The 23,770-nt window shown below is 36.7% G+C and overlaps 1 protein-coding gene across 1 annotated transcript; it reads left to right on the top strand.

The window, feature by feature from the left end:
* Positions 1–4,607: 4,607 nt before the first annotated feature.
* On the top strand, positions 4,608–7,319 carry LOC141685496 (uncharacterized). Its single transcript, XM_074490590.1, has 6 exons — positions 4,608–4,653; positions 4,747–5,205; positions 5,315–5,567; positions 5,710–6,080; positions 6,162–6,497; positions 7,135–7,319. The coding sequence occupies exons 1-6, from the start codon at positions 4,608–4,610 to the stop codon at positions 7,317–7,319; spliced, it is 1,650 nt and encodes a 549-aa protein (XP_074346691.1).
* The last annotated feature ends 16,451 nt before the right edge of the window (positions 7,320–23,770 follow it).

Here is a 23,770-nt window from a genome sequence, read left to right as displayed (position 1 = left end):
AAGCTTATCTATATATCTTAATGCCTACTCCCTAAATTATTCATGGGTAAATAAATTTACCCATGACCCAAATCCTATATATTTTGCCATATCCATGGACTATTCAATTAGTTTCAATTGACCCATCTGAATTACTAATTACCTATTTTTGAATTTCAAAATCAGCCTATCTATGGAAAATAATTTCAAAAAAAAAACAAATCATGCATGATTTGCTCATTCTGTTACATCACTCTTTCACTCTTCCTCCATACTCTCTCTTTCTCTCTCACTATCTCTCTCTCCATCTCTCCCTCGCTCGGTTTCTCTCTCTCGCGAATTAGACGCTACAATGGATGACCATTGGATCTGAAAACTGAATCTTGGCGCTGAAACGATATCATAATCATGGAATTTCAAGGTATTACTTATCACCAGTTTCTAATTTGCTGTTTGATTATTATCTGTTATTTTGTCATGTGATTCACAGGATTATACCTTATGTACGTTAATCACTAATGGTAGGATCCAAACGTGTTCGTGGTCGTAATACTGAAAATATTTTGAATGCATCGCACACCTCAGGTAATCAAGGTATGAAATCTGATGAACATGTCTCATTGTTACACTTTTTGTTTTGTATTTGGTAATGATTTTTCAGTTTTTGTCCAATCAGAAAAAAAAAACGTCGCGTCCGTGGCCGGAATGTAGATTCCATTCTTTCAGACATGACTAATTCTCAGAGTGCAGATAATTACCAGATGATTTCCTCCTGCAATGATTCATGCAAAGTTTCTTCATTTTACTGACGTAGTTTGAATCTAAAAGTTATTATGCAGACGTTAATAAGACTATCTTTATTCTTTGCTTCAGTTAAACCCGGATCTGATCCAATAAATATGCGTGGAAATGCATTTTCAGATAGTAGCAAGGAGAATCAGAATCCACTAATTTTGTCAGGTTAAGCCTCTCTCAGCCGATCAACTATTGAACATGGCCAAAGCCGGACATTCTAACAATTTTGATGTATAGTTAATGTTGTTTATTTGTGATTGTTACAGGTACCAAACCGCAGCTGTTCAATCAGTCTTTAAGTACTAATAATGCATAATATCTTAGTCGTAATCCTCTAAAAATAATTAACGGTAACTTGAATTGCAGGACAGTCATGTATGTAGATAGGCCTGGTATTTTAAGTTAACTTTGTATTCCCCTTTCATGGATGCAGGTAATTCTGCAAAGCTGTCTCCTTTGACTGAATTATCAAAGAATATCGAATTTAGTCAGAATTTACAGTCTGCAGGTTCACCCACTTTGAATGGTTTTTGTTTGCTTCTTAATGTAATACTAATGTTGTGTTTACACAATACCATGATCAACATTCAATGGAATTGAAAATAAATTCTTCTCTATTATTTGCTTTAGTTAAACCCGGATCTTATCCAATAATTTTGATTGGACATGCATTGTCAGATAGTCGCAAGGATAATCATGGCCAAAGTCGGATATTCTAACAATTTTGATGTATAGTTAATGTTGTTTATTTGTGATTGTTACAGGTACCAAACCGCAGCCGTTCAATCAGTCTTTGAGGACTAATAATGCAGAATATCTTAGCCATAATCCTCTAAAAACAATTAACGGTAACTTGAATTGCAGGACAGTCATGTATGTAGATAGGCCTGGTATTTTAAGTTAATTTTGTATTCCCCTTTCATTGATGCAGGTAATTCTGCAAAGCTGTCTCCTTTGACTGAATTATCAAAGAATATCGAATTTACTCAGAATTCACATTCTGCAGGTTCGGCCACTTTGAATGGTTTTTGTTTGCTTCTTAATGTAATACTAATGTTGTGTTTACACAATACCATGATCAACATTCAGTGGAATTGAAAATAAGTTCTTCTCTATTCTTTGCTTTAGTTAAACCCGGATCTTATCCAATAATTTTGATTGGACATACATTGTCAGATAGTCGCAAGGATAATCAGAGTCCAATAATTCCGTCAAGTATATCATCTCTCAGCCGATCAAGTAGTGAACATAGTCAATGTCTGTCGTATACTGCGGTCCACTTTGACATGTTTTTGTTTGCTTCTTAATGTAATACTAATGTTGTGTTTATACAATACCATGTTCAGCATTCAGTGGAATTGAAAATAGGTATCTTAAACACACAGAGCTGCAAGATATTAACGTAGAACTATGTAAGCAATAAATCTCCGGAGATTTTCCATTGTGTTTGGAAGATTTAGGCAAACAGTCTCTGCGCACTCTTGACACGACAAAGGCTGGTAATTTCCCAAGTTTACATTTATAGCTACAATATTTTTAATATTAATATACCTTTTGATTATGCAGTTTCAAGAGTCGGTAATTACCAATCCAGTGATAAGGATAGATTAGCCACCGGACAGATGTTAATGTCAACTCTCCATGAAGTTCAGGTTGACATTAATTTCCAACCCAGTTTTGAGAAACTAGGTACTGACAGATATTGCCTCAATACTAAACCAAATGCAAAACCAAACCTGAAACAACCTGGTAAACAATAATAAGTATGGTCAGTTTTTTTTTTTACTAAAGAATCCCGTTTGATAATATAAATGTCTTTACTGGAAATTGCAGGAAAAAAAAACCAAATGAGGGTGCGTCGAAAGAACTGCAGTTTTAAGGAACACAAAATATTCCTGAGTACACTGACGGATGATCCAACTGTTAGCGAAAGCATTGTGCACAAGCCTGTGGGAACTGCGTCACCTTCACATGCTTCTCAAACATCAGACACATTTTACTTCACTTATAGCTAGAACAATTTGTGTTTAATTTTATATTATATTGGCTGAATTGGTTATGTTCTTCTCCAGGTAAAAGAAAAAATAGGCTGTGCGGAAAGAGTCTGCATGACAGAGAATTACTCGATAATTCTCCATACACCCGACCTGGAAATACTTCACGTTCATACTGTTCTCAAATATCAGGTCAAAACATAACCAACGTCATTTTTTATTAAAGTTGTCCATGGTTGTCTTATTGCTATATTGATAGAATACAATTTTCAAATTGTTAAATTCATCGCACAATTTGATAAATTCTGGTTCAACCATGTAGGTGTACAGATAAATGGAGAAACATGCGCAACTCCTCATACTCCATGCGTTCAGAAATTACGACCCATGGGATTTGAAGGTGCGTTTCAAAATCAAAATTGTATATTAGAGATGCTTACTATTTATGCAAATAAAGATAGTAGTAGTTGATCTTATTAACAATGTTGTTGTTGTAGCAGGAGAACAACGAAATATTGCAGCTCCAAAAAATTCTCAAAGTGCAGATAGTACTGTCACTTTTGCACTGCCCGCATCCACTATATTTAAACGACCACAAGTAACTTTAGGTTCCAGCAGTGATATCGCTGTAAAACAACAATCCAAAAAAACCTGTGGAAAAAATAGTCCAGGTTCTTCAACATATGATACATCTTCCGTAAAAAGTTATTAAAAAGTTATTATGAGTGAGGAGAAAGTTCAGGTTCTAAGAACTTATTAGGAGAATTTAACAATGTTGAAGATTATGACAGCAGCGATAGTGATTGTATATCTACCGGTATAAACTGATATTCAGTTTCATTCTTAATTACTCTGATGTTCCACAGTCATAATATTTCAAATTTTGTAGGTGATCGTGACGATGTTGATGTACATGATTTTGACAATACTGTTACTAAGTGGAGTAAGTACCTCGATGTCGGTGATCCTGATAGAATTTGTTCAAAGTGTCAGTCCATCATGTGGAATCATGAAAGAAACAATAAAAAAGCAACCAAAAAGCCTCCAACTTTCTCTCTTTGTTGTAAAAATGGTCAGATAATTCTTGAGAAAGAAAAGCAACCTCCCGAGCCTCTCTCTTCACTCCTTACTGGTGGATCCCGTTTTAGGCATTTCAAGGAGAATATTAGAATGTATAACTGTATGTTTGCCATGTCTTCCACCGGAGGTCAAGTTGATCATAGTATCAATCGTGGCGGTGCTCCTTACTATTTCAAGGTAAAAGGTGTAAATTACCAAAGTATGGGAAGCTTTGTACCACTTGATGGTGAAAACCCCAAATTCTGTCAACTCTACATATATGACACTGAAGATGAAGTACATAACAGAATAAACGCCGTTAAGGGAGGACGCGATGCCGTGGATGAAGAAATCGTTGAGTCATTGTTAGAAATATTGGATAAACATAATCGTTTGGTCAAAGGTTTTCGTATGACACGTGAAAGAATTAGTCAGAATCCAGTTGATGAATTTAGATTGGTTCTAATATCTTCGTCTTCCGCATCTGGTCGACCTAACCATATTGGTCCATCGAATGAAGTTGTCGGGTTGATTGTCACTGACGAGTATGCTAAAGGATGCAGGGATACAATAATCCATTCGAGAACCAATGGATTGGAGAGAATTTTTGAAACAGATCCACAGTTTATGCAGCTTCAGTATCCTATTCTTTTTCCTCATGGAGACATCAGATATTACCGTCAAATCCCTTTAAACAGACCAAATCAAAAAAATCAGAAATAACGTCAAAATACCGAAGATGAAGATCCGGATGAAAAGGGGGAGAGAGAGTTCATCACGATGAAAGAATATTACAATTATAAACTCATGATACGGCCTTCGGAAGGTATGTTCAAAATCAACTCCTAAATTTGAACACTTTTATATGAATTAATTCTACTGTTCTAAATTTCTCCGTAATTGTCTTATGTATATTCAGGTTTGACTCCACATCTCGGAGGACGTTTATGGCAGCAATATGTTATTGACGCATTTACTGCGATTGAGCAATACAGACTTGACTGGATCAGAGGTCACCAGACCACAATTCGTTCTGATATGTACCACAACATACGAGATGCACTAAACAAGGGTGACAGCAATCCTGAAAATGTCGGCAAGGCAACAATTTTACCAGCCTCCTTCACTGGCAGTAAAAGATACATGAACCAGTATTTCAAGGACGCAATGGCAATTTGTCGAACACTTGGACACCCATCATTGTTCCTTACGATGACCACTAACACAAAATGGCCTGAAATTCAGAGGATGTTAAAATTTCTACATGGTGTTGATGTTATTGACGCACCCGACATCGTTGCAAGGGTATTTAAAATGAAAGTTGACCAACTTCTTGATCAAATAAAAAATAAGAACTGTTTTGGACGTTATATTGGAGGTATGCTATTTTCAGGATTTCTTCCTCTAACAAATTGCTTATGATTTAAATTTAATATGACATGTATGTAAGGCTTTATTTAATTATTTTCATCAATTTCATATTACAGTAATGCACGTTATAGAGTTTCAAAAGCGTGGATTGCCACATGTTCACATGCTAATATGGTTGCATCCAAACGATCGTCCCAAAACAACTGAACAAATAGATAAAATGGTTTCTGCAGAAATTCCTGACCCAAGTATTGATCCAGTTGGTTACGAAGCTGTCAAGAATTACATGATCCACGGACCATGTGGCACTGACTGTGTCAATTCTCCGTGTATGGTTAAAGGTCGTTGTATTAAACATTTTCCTAAAAGGTAATTCTGAGATCTTTTACATTAATTTAATTTTCCAAAGACTGCTGGAAGAATACAGCATTTAATTTTTCACCTTTTAGTAAAATATTCCTTTTAGATTTATTTTAATTAAATTGAAACATCGTTCTTTCCTTTTTAACAGGTATAATTCTCACACATACTTTGATGACTGTGGCTTTCCCATCTATAAGAGGAGGAAAACTGGAATTACCGTGAAGAAAAAGGGAATTGACCTGGATAATCGTTATGTTGTCCCCTACAATCGAGATCTTCTATTAAGATTTCAATGTCACACAAATTTGGAAATTTGTAACAGCTCCAGATCATTGAAATATCTGTTCAAATATTGTTTAAAAGGACATGATACCGCCACCATGTGTCTGAGGAAAAAAACAAACAACAAAAAAGGGTGCACAACCACAATCACTCCTGAGAAACGACCGCTTGATGAAGTCAAGCAATACTTGAATGGAAGATATGTTTGTGCATCTGAAGCATCATGGATGATATTTGGTTTTGACATCCATTCCCGGTGGCCTTCCATTTAACGATTGCCAGTACATCTACCTAATGACAAGCATGTGTCGTTTAAAGGCTCAGAAAATCTACAGGAAGTTTTCGACAATGCTGGAACAAAGAAAAGCAAATTAGAAGCATGGTTTGATGCAAATAAAACATATGCAGAGGCCCCAAATTTAACCTATTCAGAATTTCCAAGCAAGTTTACATGGCATCCACAACCTGGTATCTGGAAACAGAGGAAAATAGGTGATGTCATCGGTAGGCTTGCTGAAGTACATTCATCTAGCGGTGAACTATTATATCTCCGCATGCTCCTGCTCAGGATTAAAGGTGCTGTATGTTTTGATGATTTGAAGACAGTCAACGACCATGTTTATAACTCCTTTCACGAAGCCTGTGTCGCGCTAGGTATCCTCCAGAACGAACAATAATGGCACGAAGCTATAGGTGAAAATGCGCATACATCCATGCCTCCATAATTACGTGCCATGTTTGTCAACATTTTAGTATACAGTCCAGTCTCTCATCCGCGTAGCATTTGGGAAGCTCATTGGGGATGCATGTCAGATGATATTCTTCTTGTGAGGCGACATCTCACTGGGAATCCAAACCTTTGTCTATCAGATATTGAGATCCAGAATTATGCTCTTGCATGTATGAGCTGTTAATAATGCTTTGTACATATTACATGTTCCATCTTTGGATTAATGTTATCAAGTTTTATTAATTTTATTGCAGAGATAGAGAAATTGTTGAATGATATTGGTAAAAGCCTTAGAAACTTCCCAGATATGCCATATCCCGGAGATGCTTTTTTTCCAACTCTGAGAATAGACTAATTCTTGAGGAAACATCCTATGATTTAGAAGAAATGAAGAGAATCCACACAAGATATCATAGTCTTCTCAATGATGAACAGAAGATAGTCTATGATTCCATTCTTGACAATATCATACAGAAAAAAGGTGGTGTTTTCTTTGTTTACGGAAGTGGAGGATGTGGAAAACTTTCTTGTGGCAGACACTGTGTTGTCAATTACGATCAGAGAATAAGATTGTGCTTTCTGTTGCCTCATGTGGTATAGTTGCTGTGTTGCTTCCTGGTGGAAGAACCGCACACTCCCGCTTTCACATTCCACTCAAGCTTGATCGTCACCTTCTTCTAGATCGTCTTCAGAGAATAAGGGTTTTGGAGCATATATCTGAGACAACAGATTTTTCTGAGTTATAATGATTTGGCTCAGATGTCTTGATTGCTCCCCCTGAGATGTTGCACTTTCCTTAGAGAATCTTTCCTTGAGGAGCACCCTTTCATCAATTCTCTCTTCTAGTTCTTCCTCCATCTCATCTCCAAATTCATCATAAGTACCAGTAGTCTGAAAGGCATCTTGAAGTAGATTAACAGCAACGTCTACTTTTTCTTGTTCTACTACCCTTTTATCCCCCTCAGTTGGGTTATCCTTCAGAGCTGGTGTTGATTGAGCATATAAGCTTGAGATAGGGATCTCAAGAGAAACAGACAGTTGCTTGTTGACTGAGGTCATTGGCCTAGTGCTGGAAAGAGCTGCTTCGGATGAGACCGGGATCGGCGCTTTCTTGCTAACTGAGAGCTTTGGCTCAGTGTTGGCAATTGATTTTCCTTTTCCTGTATATGAGAGAGATCACTCAACGAATTCCCGTAAACTAGCGAATGCTGCTTGTTGATGTTCAAGTTGATCGGAAAGACTGGAAATCTGATGATCCCTGAGAGATAATTCTGTCTAAAAATGTTGATCTTTAAGAGCCAGCTGTTCTTTGAAATAGCTGTCTTTGAAAGCTAGCTGTTCTTTAAGATAGGATTTGGTAATATAGTTTGAGAGCTCTATAGGTGTAGTTTGGATGGTAGGTGTCTCACAGGCTTCTCGCAGTGTATCGCTCAGCACTCTATCACTCAGTTTAGGGTCATGTGTGTCACTCGTTCTCACATGTTCAGTCCGCTCAAAGCTCCGAGTTCCAAGTGTACCTGCAGAAGACACTGAAGCCATCCTTAAGGAGGTCAGCAGTGGTGCAATGGGAGTTCGCAATTCCCAATCCTTGTCTAAGACAAGTTGCCTGTCATCAGGAGATGACTCATCCAGAGTTAGAATCTCTGGAAGGAGCACTGGGGCCGTCATATTTGGCATCTGATCCTCAGTTTCCCCTTGTATCTGTGAAGATACATTCCCCTTAGGCTCACTAGTTAAATCTAGTTCATCGCCAATGGGTTGCCGATCCGCGCCTATGTCGGATCCACTATCCGCAGATGCATCCAGGTTTATTAGTCCTGGGGAGGTAAGTGTTGTGCTAGGTTTGGCAGCAATTACAACACTCTCTCCTAACACATGTGAAGGCAGTTGATCCATTGAAGGACCTTTAACAGGATATTCTAACCGTACAATGGTTGAATGCCTTGTTTCCGTCAATACTTCCTCACCAAATAGAACTCTTATAATCGACTTATTTAATGCTTCAAGAGCTTGGATATTGGATAGTGTGTTTGACTCATTATAGGATGTCATGGCCGACAGGCAAATTTTTAATAGATCTACCTTATTGAGAAGATAGATCTAGTAACTTTTTAGTTGCCTTTTTAGCCAGAGAATCCTTTTGAGAAGATACCTGGAGGTTTACAGTTGTCTCAGAAAATTCACTTCTTTGCTTCAAAGGAGACAGAGCTGTGGGTTCTCTCAAAGTACCTTCCTTATTTGCTGCATCTAGTGCAGTTTCCCCCTCTATATGCATGGGGTCCTTATACTCCAGGGATTGGGCTAGGAGAGGTGAAGGTGTTTGATTGGGCTCTAGAGGGTGGTTATGAATTTGTGGTATGCCAAATTCACTCCCTCTCCTATCTACTTGTTCAATAAGTAGTTGTGTGTGATGTGGGTCAAGATGTAATTGATCAATACTAATGAAATCAGAGCATGCTTCATATGTACTACTCATAGCAGATGTACCCACACCTGAGAAAGTTGGTCTGTAGACAGATGTATTAGAGTGAGTAGACTCAGCATCTTGAGGAGGTTGTCTAGCAGCTTTAGGTTGAGGTTATGGAGAATTATCAGGTTCAGCTTCTTGTTGTGGTTCAACCTCATCCTCTGCTTGATCACCATGTTCAGGCTCAAGTTGATCTACTTCTTCATCCACATTCTCTTCAGGTGCATGAGCAATGTCTTCCTGTGGTGCATTTTCAGCTTGAGGTTCATCTTCATCGTCTTCATCTTCATATTGACTATTGATAGTAGCAAAGACATCTATCATGTGGTCTGTTAGGAAAGCAGCGTTTGCATTTAAATTATTTCCTTTCTTGTGTAATTTAGTCACTATCAACGGGGACAAGATGGGAGGATCTTCCAAGATGTCACTGTGAGTTGATGCATTTTGTGCTTCTGACATTTTTCTATTGAGCACAATCTGAAGAAACCTTGCGTATAAGATAAAGTTTTGATGCTGAGATTGGTTCTCCAAAATGTGCTTCATGAATAAACGCCCAAAGTTGATGCGAAGATTATTTGCGACAGCAACCCCAACAATTTGATTGAAATTAGTTAGTCCATAGAATCCACCAGTCTTGGGAGCCAAGCAGTGAGATAATATGTTGAAAAACAGATTCCATTCCTTTGGAAGATGACTTTTGTTGAAGTACTTAGGAAAATCGTCATTCCCTGTCAATGTGCTTCTTATTGCTCTGAAAAAGCTGAGTAATTCCCAGTCTTCTGGAATGTCATCAAAATTATCACGAGGTAGCTGAAGATGTTCATTTAAATCGTCTTCTGTGATTCTGATTGTATTATCACCAATAACAAAGGAAAAAACCAGTCATTATCAGAAGAGTTTGTAGATGCTCTATGCACATGCTTGAGAAGCTCAACATTCAATTTCACGTTAGTAGATAACGCGAAGCGCACAATGGAGTGTTCATTTAGAAAACGGACCCATGTCTCAAAATGTACCATTTTAACTGGATCACGTTCAATAATAGAAACAAAATTTGTTTTTGGAATCTGAATATTATTCGCCATTTAATTAAAAATGAGAATAAAAATTGGATTTAAAACAAATAAATTTGTGCCCTTCGAATTATAATATAAATTAAATTGACCAAAATATTTGAACACGCTTGTTATAGAAGTATTAACCAAATGAGGCCTACAAAATTAAATTAAGATTAAACCAATTAACAAATTTTCCAAACAAAGCCTTAAACAAGCAACAACTAAGTAATTCGATTTCTACAAATACTCGGTTAAAGTTGTTGATTTTGGTATCAATCGAATTCTTGTGATCCGGGCTTTCAAAAACTTCTGAAATTATAAAATTTGGCAGAGTTTTGTTAGTGATTTGATCAAAAAGAAATTTTCTTCCTCTCCTGCGATTTGAGTTGTGTGTATATAACTGAAAATCAATCGGCTGTATGTATATATACTCGCAACAAAAAAATTACACAGTGCAAGTGTTGTGTGGCGACTAGGGGCTCCTGTGGCGACCAGGGAGCAGAGTATGCTCTCTGTGGCGACCACAGGAGGGACTTAGAGTACCTTATGACTCTCTGTGGTGACCACGGGAGAGGTACTTAGAAATTTTCTAAGTCCATACTCTCTGTGGCGACCACAGTAGAGTGACTTAAAATTTTTCTAAGTCCATTCTCTGTGGCGACCACAGTAGAGTCACTTAGAATTTTCTAAGTCTAGAACCTCTGTGTGGCGACCAACACCCTTTGTGCTGCTGTAATTTATTTTAAACATCTTTTAAATATTTGTTCAATAAAAAGAATGTTAAAAATAATAAATCATAAATATTTTTCACTACTTCTATAAATATTATCATTACATTGATAACACTATATTTTTGTGAAAAATGATTATGTTGCAATATTTTAATATTAATTTCAATGAACCCCTTTAAATATTAATTATTTAAAGTTCACTAAAATTAAATTAAATAACTTTATCAACATGAATGTGCTAAAACATATATATATATTGTATGCAAGCACATAAATGATTGAATTACGAGAAATAATTAATGGCATGTAAATTCAGAAGTCCTTAGAATATTGAAATTAAATAACAAGTGAATTTAACCAAGATAAATTGCAGTTTCTGACTTCTAAAATTAATTAAAAAGATTTAACATTCCAAGCTCACTAACCAACTTAGAGAAAGTGTTTTTATCAAGTGGTTTTATGAAAATGTCTGCAATTTGATCCTCTGTGGGTACAAAGTGTAACTCCACAGTGCCATTTGTGACGTGCTCTCTGATAAAGTGATACATGATATCAATGTGCTTTGTTCTTGAGTGTTGAACTGGGTTGTTTGAGATTGCTATTGCACTTGTATTGTCACAGAATATTGGGATCTTTGATACCAACAGACCATAATCCTGGAGTTGGTTCCTCATCCACAAGATTTGAGCACAACAGCTTCCAACAGCTATGTATTCAGCTTCAGCAGTTGATGTGGATACTGAGTGCTGGTTCTTGCTATGCCAGGATACCAATCTTCTCCCAAGAAACTGACAGCTTCCTGATGTGCTTTTCCGGTCAATCTTACAACCTGCAAAATCTGAATCTGTATAGCCAACTAGGTCAAAACCTGTACCTTTAGGGTACCAAATTCCAAGATTTGGAGTTCCCTTAAGGTACCTAAATATTCTTTTAACAACTATAAGATGAGACTCTTTTGGTTTAGCTTGAAATCTAGCACATAAGCAAGTTACAAACATAATATCTGGTCTACTTGCTGTGAGATAAAGTAATGAGCCTATCATACCTCTGTAGCTTGTGATGTCAACTTTCTTACTAGTTTTGTCCTGATCAAGCTTGGAGGCTGTTGGCATGGGAGTCTTTGCTGGAGTTGAATCTTCCAGATTATACTTCTTGAGAAGTTCTATAATATACTTGAATTGACAAATGAATATACCATCTTTCCTTTGACTCACTTGTAATCCAAGAAAGTAGTTCAACTCTCCCATCATGCTCATCTCATACTTACTTTGCATTAGCTTAGAGAATCTCTTGCAAAGATCATCATTAGACATTAGTAGAACCAAATATAATATCATCAACGTATACTTGAACTAATATCATATTAGATTTATGCAATTTATGAAACAGAGTTTTATCTATGACGCCACTAGTAAAACCATTTTCAAGTAAAAACTCAAAGAGAGTGTCATACCATGTCCTTGGAGCTTGCTTAAGACCATAGAGAGCTTTGAATAGAAAGTACACAAAATCAGCCAGATTTGGATCTTTAAAACCTGGAGGTTGTTCCGCATACACTTCTTCTTCTAGCTCCCCATTCAGGAATGCACTCTTCACGTCCATTTGATAAACTTTGAATTCTGAATGTGCTGTGAATGCCAGAAACATCCTGATTGCCTCAAGTCTAGCCACTGGTGCATAGGTTTCATCATAATTTATACCCTCTTCTTGATAGTAAACTTTAGCTACCAGTCTGGCCTTATTTCTCATTACAATGCCATCGTCATCTAGCTTGTTCCTGAATACCCATTTAGTGCATATCACTGACTTGTCCTTTGGTCGGGGTACCAGCTTCCATACCTTCTTCCTCTCAAACTGATTGAGTTCTTCTTGCATAGCAATAACCCAATCTGGATCTTCTAGTGCCTCATCCACTTTCTTAGGTTCCATTTCTGAAAGAAACCCTGAAAAGTGACATTCATTCTGAGTGGCATTTCCAGTTCTTAATCTTGTGTCAAGATCATCAATGATCAACTCAAAGGGATAGTCTCTGTTTTAAACTCTTTAACGAGGCAGATATGATCTTGATATTTCCCCTTGTTCAGTCTGATGTTGAGTGTGAGCTGTAGATCCTCTTCCTGCCCCCTGAGTTACTGTCACCATGACTGGATGATTCTGATCTTGGTGTAGTGGTTCTTGAAGGTGTTTCTGTATGATTATCATAACCATTGTTTCCACCATTACCACCACTTGATCCTGAATCAGCATTTCCATGTACTGTAGATGTAGTTCTAGCAATCTCAGGTTCTATTATCTCCAAAGGATCATCTGATAGATTTTTAAATTCCAGAGATTCAGAATCCTTTTCTCTTTGCAGGCTTGCCAACTTGGTGTCGTCGAATGTTACATTAAGGCTTTCAATAACCTTCTGATCAGTAATCATATAAACCTTGTAAGCTTTAGATTCCAGAGAATAACCAAGAAATATTCCTTCTTCTGCCTTAGCATCAAACTTTCCTAGATGCTCATTTTCTTCCTTTAGCACAAAGCATTTAGCACCAAACACATGAAAGTATTTCAGTGTTGGTTTCTTGTCAGCCATTATCTCATAAGGAGTCTTGTCATGATCTTTATTAATCAGGGTACGATTTTGAGTGTAACACGCTGTGTGACGCCCTCAATATCGGGGTTAGGAAATGAGGACCCACACACCTTTATTCTAATAATTAAATATGCATAAACCCCGATTAACTACTAACAGGATCAAACAGGATAAAGTATGAGACAAGATTACAACTACCAATCATAAAATATAACTTACGACCCCAAAATATTATTAAATAAACATAATCGATTCCGGCTGGGAACCGACAGATAACCCATTGTATCTTTACAACTTTCCTTCTAAGCGCTTGCTCACTCAAAAATACCACTACCTGCTCTGGAAACCGGAAGCCCTCAACACGATAGGGACCACCAGGTACGCTTTTACGAGCAGTGCGCCTAAGCCTGACCATCTTCTTGCTTAACTGCCATGGTTAGATTAAAACAAAACATATGAGTATAAAACTCAGCAAGTAACTATAAATCAGTTCTACGATATCAAATCCACAATATACATTACCAAACTCAGGGCATTTTACTTTATTTGTTCTAGGTGGCAGATTTCCAGCTTTTGGTTAAGGAAAAGTTATGAAGGAAAAATGTGGGGCTTTCATGGAACAAAGCTCAACGCAGGATGAAAGCAGACATTCATCACAAATCATTAAAGGATTAGATTAGATCTTTTAGGAAGAGGAAAGCAACATTATTTCACTATATGGGATCAATCATATGATCAACAGATTACAATCAGGGTTCTCGAGCTTTACGCTTTACATTAACACAATCAACTCTTTTCAAAACAATATAAACCATTTTCATTTTCAAGAATCAATTTACTGAACAAAAAGTTTCAGTTCCCTTTTTAAATAATCAATTAGAACCCTTGATTGGATCACTTTATCTTTCCATTTCATTATAATACGGGTGATCAGCCCGTACCGACCTCCATCCGGTCTTTAAGTTACCAATCGGCATAATTTCAGCCTTAAGTTGGACTAGCCCCGCTAGCCTCTTACCATGACTGGACTAGTCCCACTAGCCTCTTACGTCCCAATCCAATCCATCAGGAATTCGTTTGGAAAACCTTGAGTTGGAAAATAGATTTTCTAAATTCATTTTATCATTACCAGGAATATGAAATCATTCGGACTCTTTCGAGTCGAAACTCATTCTTAAGTCAAAATTTCAAGAAAACAAAGTTCAGGAAGTGATTCAAGGATCAGCAAGGAACAACTCTTAAGGATTTTGAATCAAGGATAACAGGGTCCTTAAATTAGAAGGATCAATATCTGTTTCAGGGATCAGTAGGAAATATGGTGCTCAAGAAATAAGGTATCATTACAAAGGGGTTAGCAAAGGTAGATATAGGGTTTATAACAATTCATGGCTTAACAGATAGCTTGAACAGAAAAGACAAGTTACCAACGGGTTGAATCAGTAAGCTTATAAATAACAGTTTATTAAGATCAAAAAGGGATATCTCAAATCATTAACAGTTCCATACTCTACATGGTATGAACAATAACCTCTCTATAACTATTTTCACAAGTAATGAGAGTTACTTGCCTGAATTTGCTTTCCAGAAGGTTGAACTACTGCCACCTAGTATACCCTTTCCTTTCCTAGCCTGAATGCCCTCACGCTCCGAATCTACAATAAAACTAAAATCTTAATCAGTTCTCAACTCTCGTTCCCAGAACGATCACTCAATACGATAACTCGATTATACCCTTGACTCGAGTATACGCATATAGCTTATACACATAAACACATAGCACATCACACGTCATATATTTTACTCTTATCCTTTACACCTTTATATACTCGACCATCGTCTTATAAACATCCTTATCTTATTCCGAAGTTAAATCGTACTTTATATTAGTACACATAGCTCTTTTTACTAGAAATTCTTATACGAATAAACAAACGGCAAAACTTGCAGTATCGACCCTAAAGTCATCTTTAAGCGAACAAGACAACCATAGATATTACAAATCAATCATCCCATTTCTATATACTTTAATTCGAACCAAATATAGTCAATTAAGCAAGAAATCTCACATATAATCCTTAATTAATCTTTATGATCAAATCAAGCATTTAAATTAGAATTAACCCATTTTAAGTACTATAAACCATTCGGTCTTACACATAAAACACAACCACGTATACTCAAATTCATTTTCATATAATCAAACACAATAAACTCCTTGGGTAAGCATATTACAAGGGTCTTTCCGAAATTACGCTTCATTCTTTTAGTCCAAAATCTGAATCATATTCATTTAAGAATCAAAATTCAACATCCTCTTTTAATCATCAAATTCGAACACAAGCATATTCCAATCAATGTCATGCAACCAAGTTCTTATTAGTAATTAGCATATATTCTCACAAAAGTCCAATTAATTCCCTTTTAACCATATGACCCATTCGGGTTTTTCAATAAATCATACATGCAAGGATCAATTTTTGACATGCAAAGTCTTATATTACATTTTCAACTTGTTTTAAACCTTAACTTAGTCATTCAATTCATTTTCATCAAGATTTCTGAAACACAAAACCAAACATCACCTAGTGACTCCAACCTTAATCAAATTATTCAATCAACATGCATGCATTCACTTAATCATCAAATCAATCTCTTCTAAACCCATTTTTCATTCTGCTAAATCATGATTTACAATCTCAAGGATCAAACAATGACATGCACTACTTGTTCTTCTTTAAAACTAACATGCAATCACTTTCTTCACTAATTAAGCTTAGTTTATACTAAGATCAAGCCATCAAATCTAATTCCCCTTTTTATTAGTACAAAACCGAATTATAAACCCAACATGCAACCTTAAATTTTGATATCCTAAACATCAAATGACTTACACACACCTCAATAATCAAAACAATCCATTTTCAATCACATACTCAAAGTTTAAAGGAAATACCAAAAATCCTTTTTAAACTTTCAAGAACCAAAACATGCAAGGCTTAAAAATCATATTAACACATCATTAAAATTCCACCGGCTCTCCTTGGATCATAGCCGGTGGTGGTCGAACTTAAGAGAGCCCGCAACGGGTCTCCTCTTGAGTTTTAAACCACATAATCTTCTTGAATTTACCCTTATGATCTTGTATCAAGAAATCAATTTCCTTGAACACAACCATAGAGATGATTACCAAAACACTTACACAAATACTCCCATGCAAATGGAATTTGAGAAGTATACCGAAAATAGAAACTTTAGAGGGCAATATCTTTGAGTTTGAGTGAAGATTGGGTGTTGCATGCAAGAGAGAGAAAAGAGAGATGGAGGGAGCCGAGAGAGAGAGTGAGAGTGTTCGAGAGGGAGAGTGAGAGAGAAAAGAAAATGAGGGAGAGGGGGGAAAGGGTGCTCACGGGAAAAGAAAGAAAGAAAAGGGGGGTGTTTATATGGTATTAGGGCCAAGGGCATTTTAGTAATCTACTAAATCTCTTTTATGCTTATTTGATCCTTTCTTTTTACTCAAATACAATAAAATTCAAATATAAAATATATCTCTCTAGGGAAGTCAAAAATTATGGCAAATGACAATTTTAATACGTAGATCTCGAAATTAGCTTTCCAACCATTACTCATAATAAACTTTTGAGGGAACGGTTGATTTTATATGATTTACACAAGTTCGTGCTAATAATAGCATTTTAGCACATAAAAATCAATTTAAAATGCAACGACCAACAAATAATTATGTCCACTATTTTTAAAAAGTCTCTTGGACTATTATGAAAATAACAGAACAAATCCCATGTTTTTATCTTACTCAAATAATTTTATAAAAATGCGCGAAGGTTAAATAAACATTTATTTATATCAAATAATTCATTTAAATTCATAAAAATGTCACAGAGCACATAGTCATGCACACATACAAGAAATCACACATATATGAACACATAACAACTCAGGTCTGATCAGAGAATTTGTCCTTCTTTAACCTTTATCCTTTTGTATGATTACCGGGTCACGTTCAGCCTGACGGCCCGACACTCAGCATTTTGATTACGCTTCTCATTAACATTATCGACCGATACGTCACTTAGGATGAAATACTTTACTCAATCACACATAATTCACAATTTATATTCTTTAAATCCTTATTAGGACGGGTTCCGTTCTACCTGATGGCCCAACAACACAGCTTAACTCCTAAGCTGACTCTTTAAATTGGAACGCTTTTACTTACGCTCCTATATTCTAATATACAGTAAAGAAAATTAATCAACACTTAATCACATAGTTATAATCACATCACATAAAACATACTTTATTGACTTAATTACGTCGCAAAATTCTCAGTCGTCACACGCTGTGTTCACAGCTTCAGCCCAGAAGTAAGTACGAAGTCTTGATTCGCTTAGCATAGTCCTTGCTGTTTCAACCAAGGTACGATTCTTCCTTTCTACTACCCCGTTTTGTTATGGAGTTCTTGGAGCTGAATACTGTCTCGAAATACCTTTCTTTGTACAGAATTCATTCAGAAATGCATTCTTGAATTATGTCCCATTATCTGATCTGATCTTCCTGACAGGTAATTTCGCTTCCATCTTAATTTTCTTTATATGATCCACTATCAGCTGAGGTGCTTCATCCTTGGATTGTAAGAACAACACCCATGTGTACTTAGAGAAGTCATCGACCATCACTAAAGCATATATTTTCCTTGATAGTGACAATACATTCACTGGACCAAATAAATCCATGTGAATCAACCGAAGAGGTTCAGTTATGCTTGTCATTTCCTTGCTTCTGTGTGATGCTTTCTTTGATTTCCCTTTTTCACATGCTTCACAGAGTCCTTCTTCATAAAATTCCATATGTGGTAGTCCTCTCACTAATTCTCTCTTGAACAGAGAGTTTATTGTCTTGAAGTTCAAGTGCGAGAGCTTCTTGTGCCATAACCAACTTTGTTCTGATAAAGTTTTTCTGTAGAAATATCTGATTACTCCATCACAGGTAGACTTCAAGTCATCTACGTACAGATTACCTTTCCTTACTCCCTCTAAAGCAAGCTTCTCATCTTTTCTGTGAGAGATCAAACATCTTTCTGATCTGAAATCAACATTGTATCCTTTGTCACAAAATTGACTTATGCTCAGAAGATTGTGCTTCAATCCTTCCACAAGAGAGAAGTTTTCAATGATGACATTGCCAATTTCCAAATTTCTATATCCTTTAGTAAATCCTTTATTGTCATCTTCAAAGGTAACTATAGGGCCATCTTTCTCAACCACTCATGTAAGCAGGGACTTTTCTCCTGTCATGTGTCTAGAACACCCATTGTCCAGAATCCACATGATTTTTTCCTTTCTTACCTTACCCTGCAATCACAGATTGATTAAGAAAACTTTGGTACCCAAGATTTCTTGGGTCCTGAAGGTTTAGGGGTAGAAACAGTATCAACAAATGAAACCTCGACAGGCTTAGCTTTCACTTTGACTGACTCCTTCTCAGTGCTAGTCTTATCATAGATGTTAGACTTAGAGACAAGAGGTACTACAATCTTAGCCTGTGTGTGCTCATTACCCATACTTGTCTTAATGTCAGTGCAAGTGCTAGCAGTTGTATGAAAAGCTTTAAAATATTCAGACATGGTAATAAATGCACACGACATACATCCAACTACACCACAGGGCTCATGAAAGCTAGGCATGGCAGGCATACTGGAAGATGCAACAGATTCTACTTTAGCTTTAGTGCATGCATGTGTAAGGTGTGCAACATAATTGCAATTATTACATAATTTCCTAGATACAGATGAGGAAGATGCAAAGTCATATTTCTTATTTACACCTACCTTGCCATTTATGTTCTTCTTAGTCTTAACCTTAGCACCCTCACCAGTCTTAGAGTTAACAATGGGGTCTGGTTTCTTAGGTGTATCAGGTTCCTTATTATCCACCTTATTACCTGGGTCAGCTATGGATTTAGCTTTACTGGATGGAACCTTAGGAGTCTTAGGGGATTCCTCTTCCTTCTCTCTATCTTCAGCAATCAATTCCTCATTGATTAGCAAACTTACTTCATCCAAAGGTTCTGAAACAGACTTAGTGAATAACGGAGATACAGCATCCTTAATAACACATGGAACCTTTTCTGAGACAAACATGTTTATATCAGATGTACCACTATGTTTCTTATTGTTCATCTTAGAATAGTCAAGTCCTATTGAAGTCTTAGATTTAAATCTTTGACTATCTATTATCTCCTTCTGAGTCAAAGCTGCATTCTTAAACGCCTGTAACTTCTTTTCTAAGTCAGTAATTTGGGTTCTAAGAATGGCTTTTATGTCTGCATTGCATTTAACCTTATTCTCTAGATATTCATTCTTTTGCTTAAGGTCTTCTAGTCCAACTACAAGCAATTCTAGTTCTTCATTCCTAGAGATTAAACTCTCATATTTAAGAACTAACTTATCATTTTCAAGTTTATATGCAAGCATGCTTGTATGAACATTATATAATTCTAAAGTAAGTTCATGCACAGTAGATTTGTATTCAGACACAGTCATATCTATAGTGGTAAGTTCAAGAACCTGAGATGATTGTGATGATTCCTCCATAGAGTCTGCCATAAGAGCCAGATTCACGTACTCTTCCTCTTCATCTGAATCAGTATCATCCCAGTTTTTTCCTTCAGCTGTGTATGCTCTTCCCTTTTCCTTCACCACATAAGCATTCAGCTTCTGTTTCAGCTTCATAAGTTTCCTTCTTTTTATAGGAGTCATTTGATTTTTCTGCCTTGGGCTTTCTGCAATCAGATGCAAAGTGCCCTAACTCATTGTAGTTGTAGCATCTAGTTTTGCTCTTACTTATCCAACTTGACTTATAGCCTCCTCTGGAACTTGACCCTGATGAGTAGCTTCCTTTCTGAAATCTTCCTGATGAACCCCTTGGTTTATAGTTGGGCTTTCTTCTGAATCTAACATGACTAAATTTTGCAGCCATGTATGCCATAGATTTGTCCTCCAACTGTTCAAGTTCTTCCTGAGTGTAAAACTCATTTTCATCCTCTGGCTCACCATGAGAAATTTCAGCTACGACAATTTCTTTATTTGTTGAGGAGGGCACAACCTTACTTTCTTGAATTTAAGGTTCACGAACTACAAGTGCAGTGGTTTTTGCTAGTGCCGTACTCATACTGTCAATAGAGCCAGGTCTATAGATAATAGCTCTCTGCTCTTGCTCCAGCTCAAGTGTTCTTAGCTTTCCATAGATCACATCCAGGGACATAGTAATAAAATATACCCTTTCCCTGATTGAACTGTTCTTTTGTTCTAGGTGAACTGGGAGCGTCAGCATAAATTTTCTGTTAGACTCTCGTATAGGGTAAACTTTCCCTTACAGCTTTAATTCACTTAACAGTCTTGTATATCTCTCAAAGAGTGAAGACAGTGCTTCTCCGGGTTGAAGTTTGAATGCCTCATACTGAGTCATCAGAATATCCATCCTGTTTTCTTTGACTTCTTCTATACCTTCCATTAAAAGCTCAATGGTATCCCACATATGTTTTGCACTATTACATCCTAGAAGTTGATGACTCATATCTTTATCAGTCGATTCCACAATTATGAGTTGAAGGCTTGTGTCCAGATTTATCAACTCCCTGTCAGTTTCCGTATATTTAGACGGATCCCTGGGAGTGGATGAGGAAGGAATACTTCCATCGGAACATAAGGGCCATTCAGTAGTATCCCAATGTAGAGTGGATTTGAAGCTTTCATAAATAACATCATCTTTTTTTCCATAAGTTGTAATTATCTCTATCAAATGGGGGAACCTTTATACTTCCAATTCTTTGGTTATTCATCATCTTGGCGGAATTAAATTATTTAAAGTTCAAAAATTTCAAGAAATGAAAATTTTTGAAAATTAAAAAATTCAAGAAATTTTTCAAGAACTTGTTTCTTTCTCCGGATCTTGATTTGTATGTCAGTCAACAAGCTCTGATACCAATTGTTAGTCCCAAAGTATTGTAGAAGGGGGTTGAATACGATACCTACAATCTTTTTCGATTCATTTCAAGTTCTTCGTTAAAAGTACGGAATTAAAATAACACAAAATAATTCGAGGAATATATTGTTTTATTAATATAAACCTTGAGGTTGTTACAATCTAATCAAGGTATTGATTAGCTACAATAAATTCAGCAGCATAACAGTATGTTTATAAGAGTAATAAATGTGAAGCTTTAATGGAACTCCCGTAAACTTTCTCTGTTTGCTGAAGAAGATAACTAACTAAATGAATTGCATTCATTCAGCTTCTTGTAGACTTCCAAATTCAAAGGACAGGTGGCATGTTTGTGTCCACACATTCCATTTAACTTTGCTGCAATAAAAACAATTAATACAACTTCTTCTTTGGCGACCAGGGAAGCCTTCTATGGCGAGCTGTATCTCTGTAGAGTTCTATGGTGGCTGCATATCCTCTATGGCGACCGGGGGATCTTCTATGGCGACCAGGAACTTCTATGGCGACCAGGAACTTCTATGGTGACCAACAGATACACTTGTTATGAGATCAACTTAAAGTCTTATGGAGACCAGGTAGAGACAGGTTACTTCTGTGGCGACTAAAGCCTATGGCGACCAAGAACTTCTATGGTGACCAAGAGCTTCTATGGCGACCAAGAACTTCTATGGCGACTAAGGGCTTCTATGGCGACCAGAGTGGAAGACTGTTCTGACTTAGAGTATTCTTGCTTTTGCCAAATCATTCTTCATTGTATCAACATTTTCTTCTGTAACTGAATTAAAATTCCTTCTTGAATACTGATGTTTGGTGCACTAGTCTGGTTCACAAACAACTAGCATTGAGAGAATCCCAATTCAATTTGGCATGAGTTTCTGAGCTGATACAGATTGATGTTTGTCCATTGCTTCTTTCACTGAACCCTTGATCTGTAACACTTGGAATCAATTCATGTAACTGATGCTTAAAGTCCCTTGTTATCTTATTCTTCATGGCTGCTTGAACATTACAATGAACTTCTTCCCATGATCTGTTAGAGGACTTAAAGAGTCAATTACATCTTTTGGTTCTTTGTGTTTATCCTGTCTTCATCTGTAGGGTTCCTGTGCTTCACAGTTTAATATTATTTATCTGTTTCTGTTTTCATGTTGAATTATAAATCCTCGATCACATGTTACATTACATTATGCTTTATAGTTTTCCGACAAGAACCTATAGGAGTTGAATTACTCTATGTCAGACGACTAGGAATGCTTGACATATTCTCGCTAACAGTCCATCCGTACGTTAACAAAACCCGACTCGTAATGCACACATTATAATAATACGCGTATCACTTAGGGTTCACGTCCTCAAAAGTCGGTTCAGTATTCGTTTTCAGAAAATACATATACCCGTCATTTTTGAACACTAGGGTTATTGGTTTTGGCAAAATACTTCACCACAACATACAATCAATTTTCGTATAAAATATTAATATGAATTTATATATATATATATATATTCGCTCGACGTCCCGATAATTACTGGATACGCTCATGTATTCCCGTAATTTGATTTTCCCAGAAATCGGGCAGCATTTTCTTTATTTATCGGACTAACCCGTCGAAGCAATTCGACGTCAAATCAACAACAACAATCCGCAACTCCACAAATTCTCAAACACCAATACAAATTTAATTTATTATTATTATTATTCATATTTTATGTTTTTATTCGTAGGACTCAGAATTAATTCATCACAGTCCACCTTCGATTCGCCAAGGATCATCGTCGACGGCGGCAAAATTTATTGGTGCCCAAAAATATCCGGCTTCCAAATAAATTCTACCGATTATTTTCGGAGCAATCGAAATTTAGAAATTCAAATTCAAGAAGGTTTCCTTGAATTTCTTTTCACAAAATCACATAATAATTCGAACCAAACAAAAGAATTAAGGTTCGAATAATCGAAACAAACACAGCCAAATGGAGCAAAAGCAACTGCAATCGGAAAAGCAGCCGGAAAGTGCAACTGAAAAAAACACAGGCGGCAAACCAGATCCACAACCACACCATCACAGCCTCTCGGTCTCGGCTACACACACACATAATGCCCACACACATACAACACACACACGTTACACACACCATACACACACAATACACACGCTGCAACAATAATAATACCCGAGCAATCCCCCCCCCCGGTACACGCGCCACCATAACCTGCCGGAAAAGCAAAGCCGGCGGCGACGATATGGGAGGAACAGACAGGGGAATTACTAGATAACAGCAAGAAGAGGTTCCGAGAACAGAGAGGAGCAAGGAACAAAGATATTTGAAGGAATTAACCTAGA

The sequence above is a fragment of the Apium graveolens genome, chromosome 9, assembly GCF_009905375.1.
Source record: "Apium graveolens cultivar Ventura chromosome 9, ASM990537v1, whole genome shotgun sequence".
Lineage (NCBI taxonomy): Eukaryota > Viridiplantae > Streptophyta > Magnoliopsida > Apiales > Apiaceae > Apium > Apium graveolens.
The sequence above is the reverse complement of the archived record's forward strand: the minus strand, read 5'-3'. Positions and strand labels throughout refer to the sequence as shown.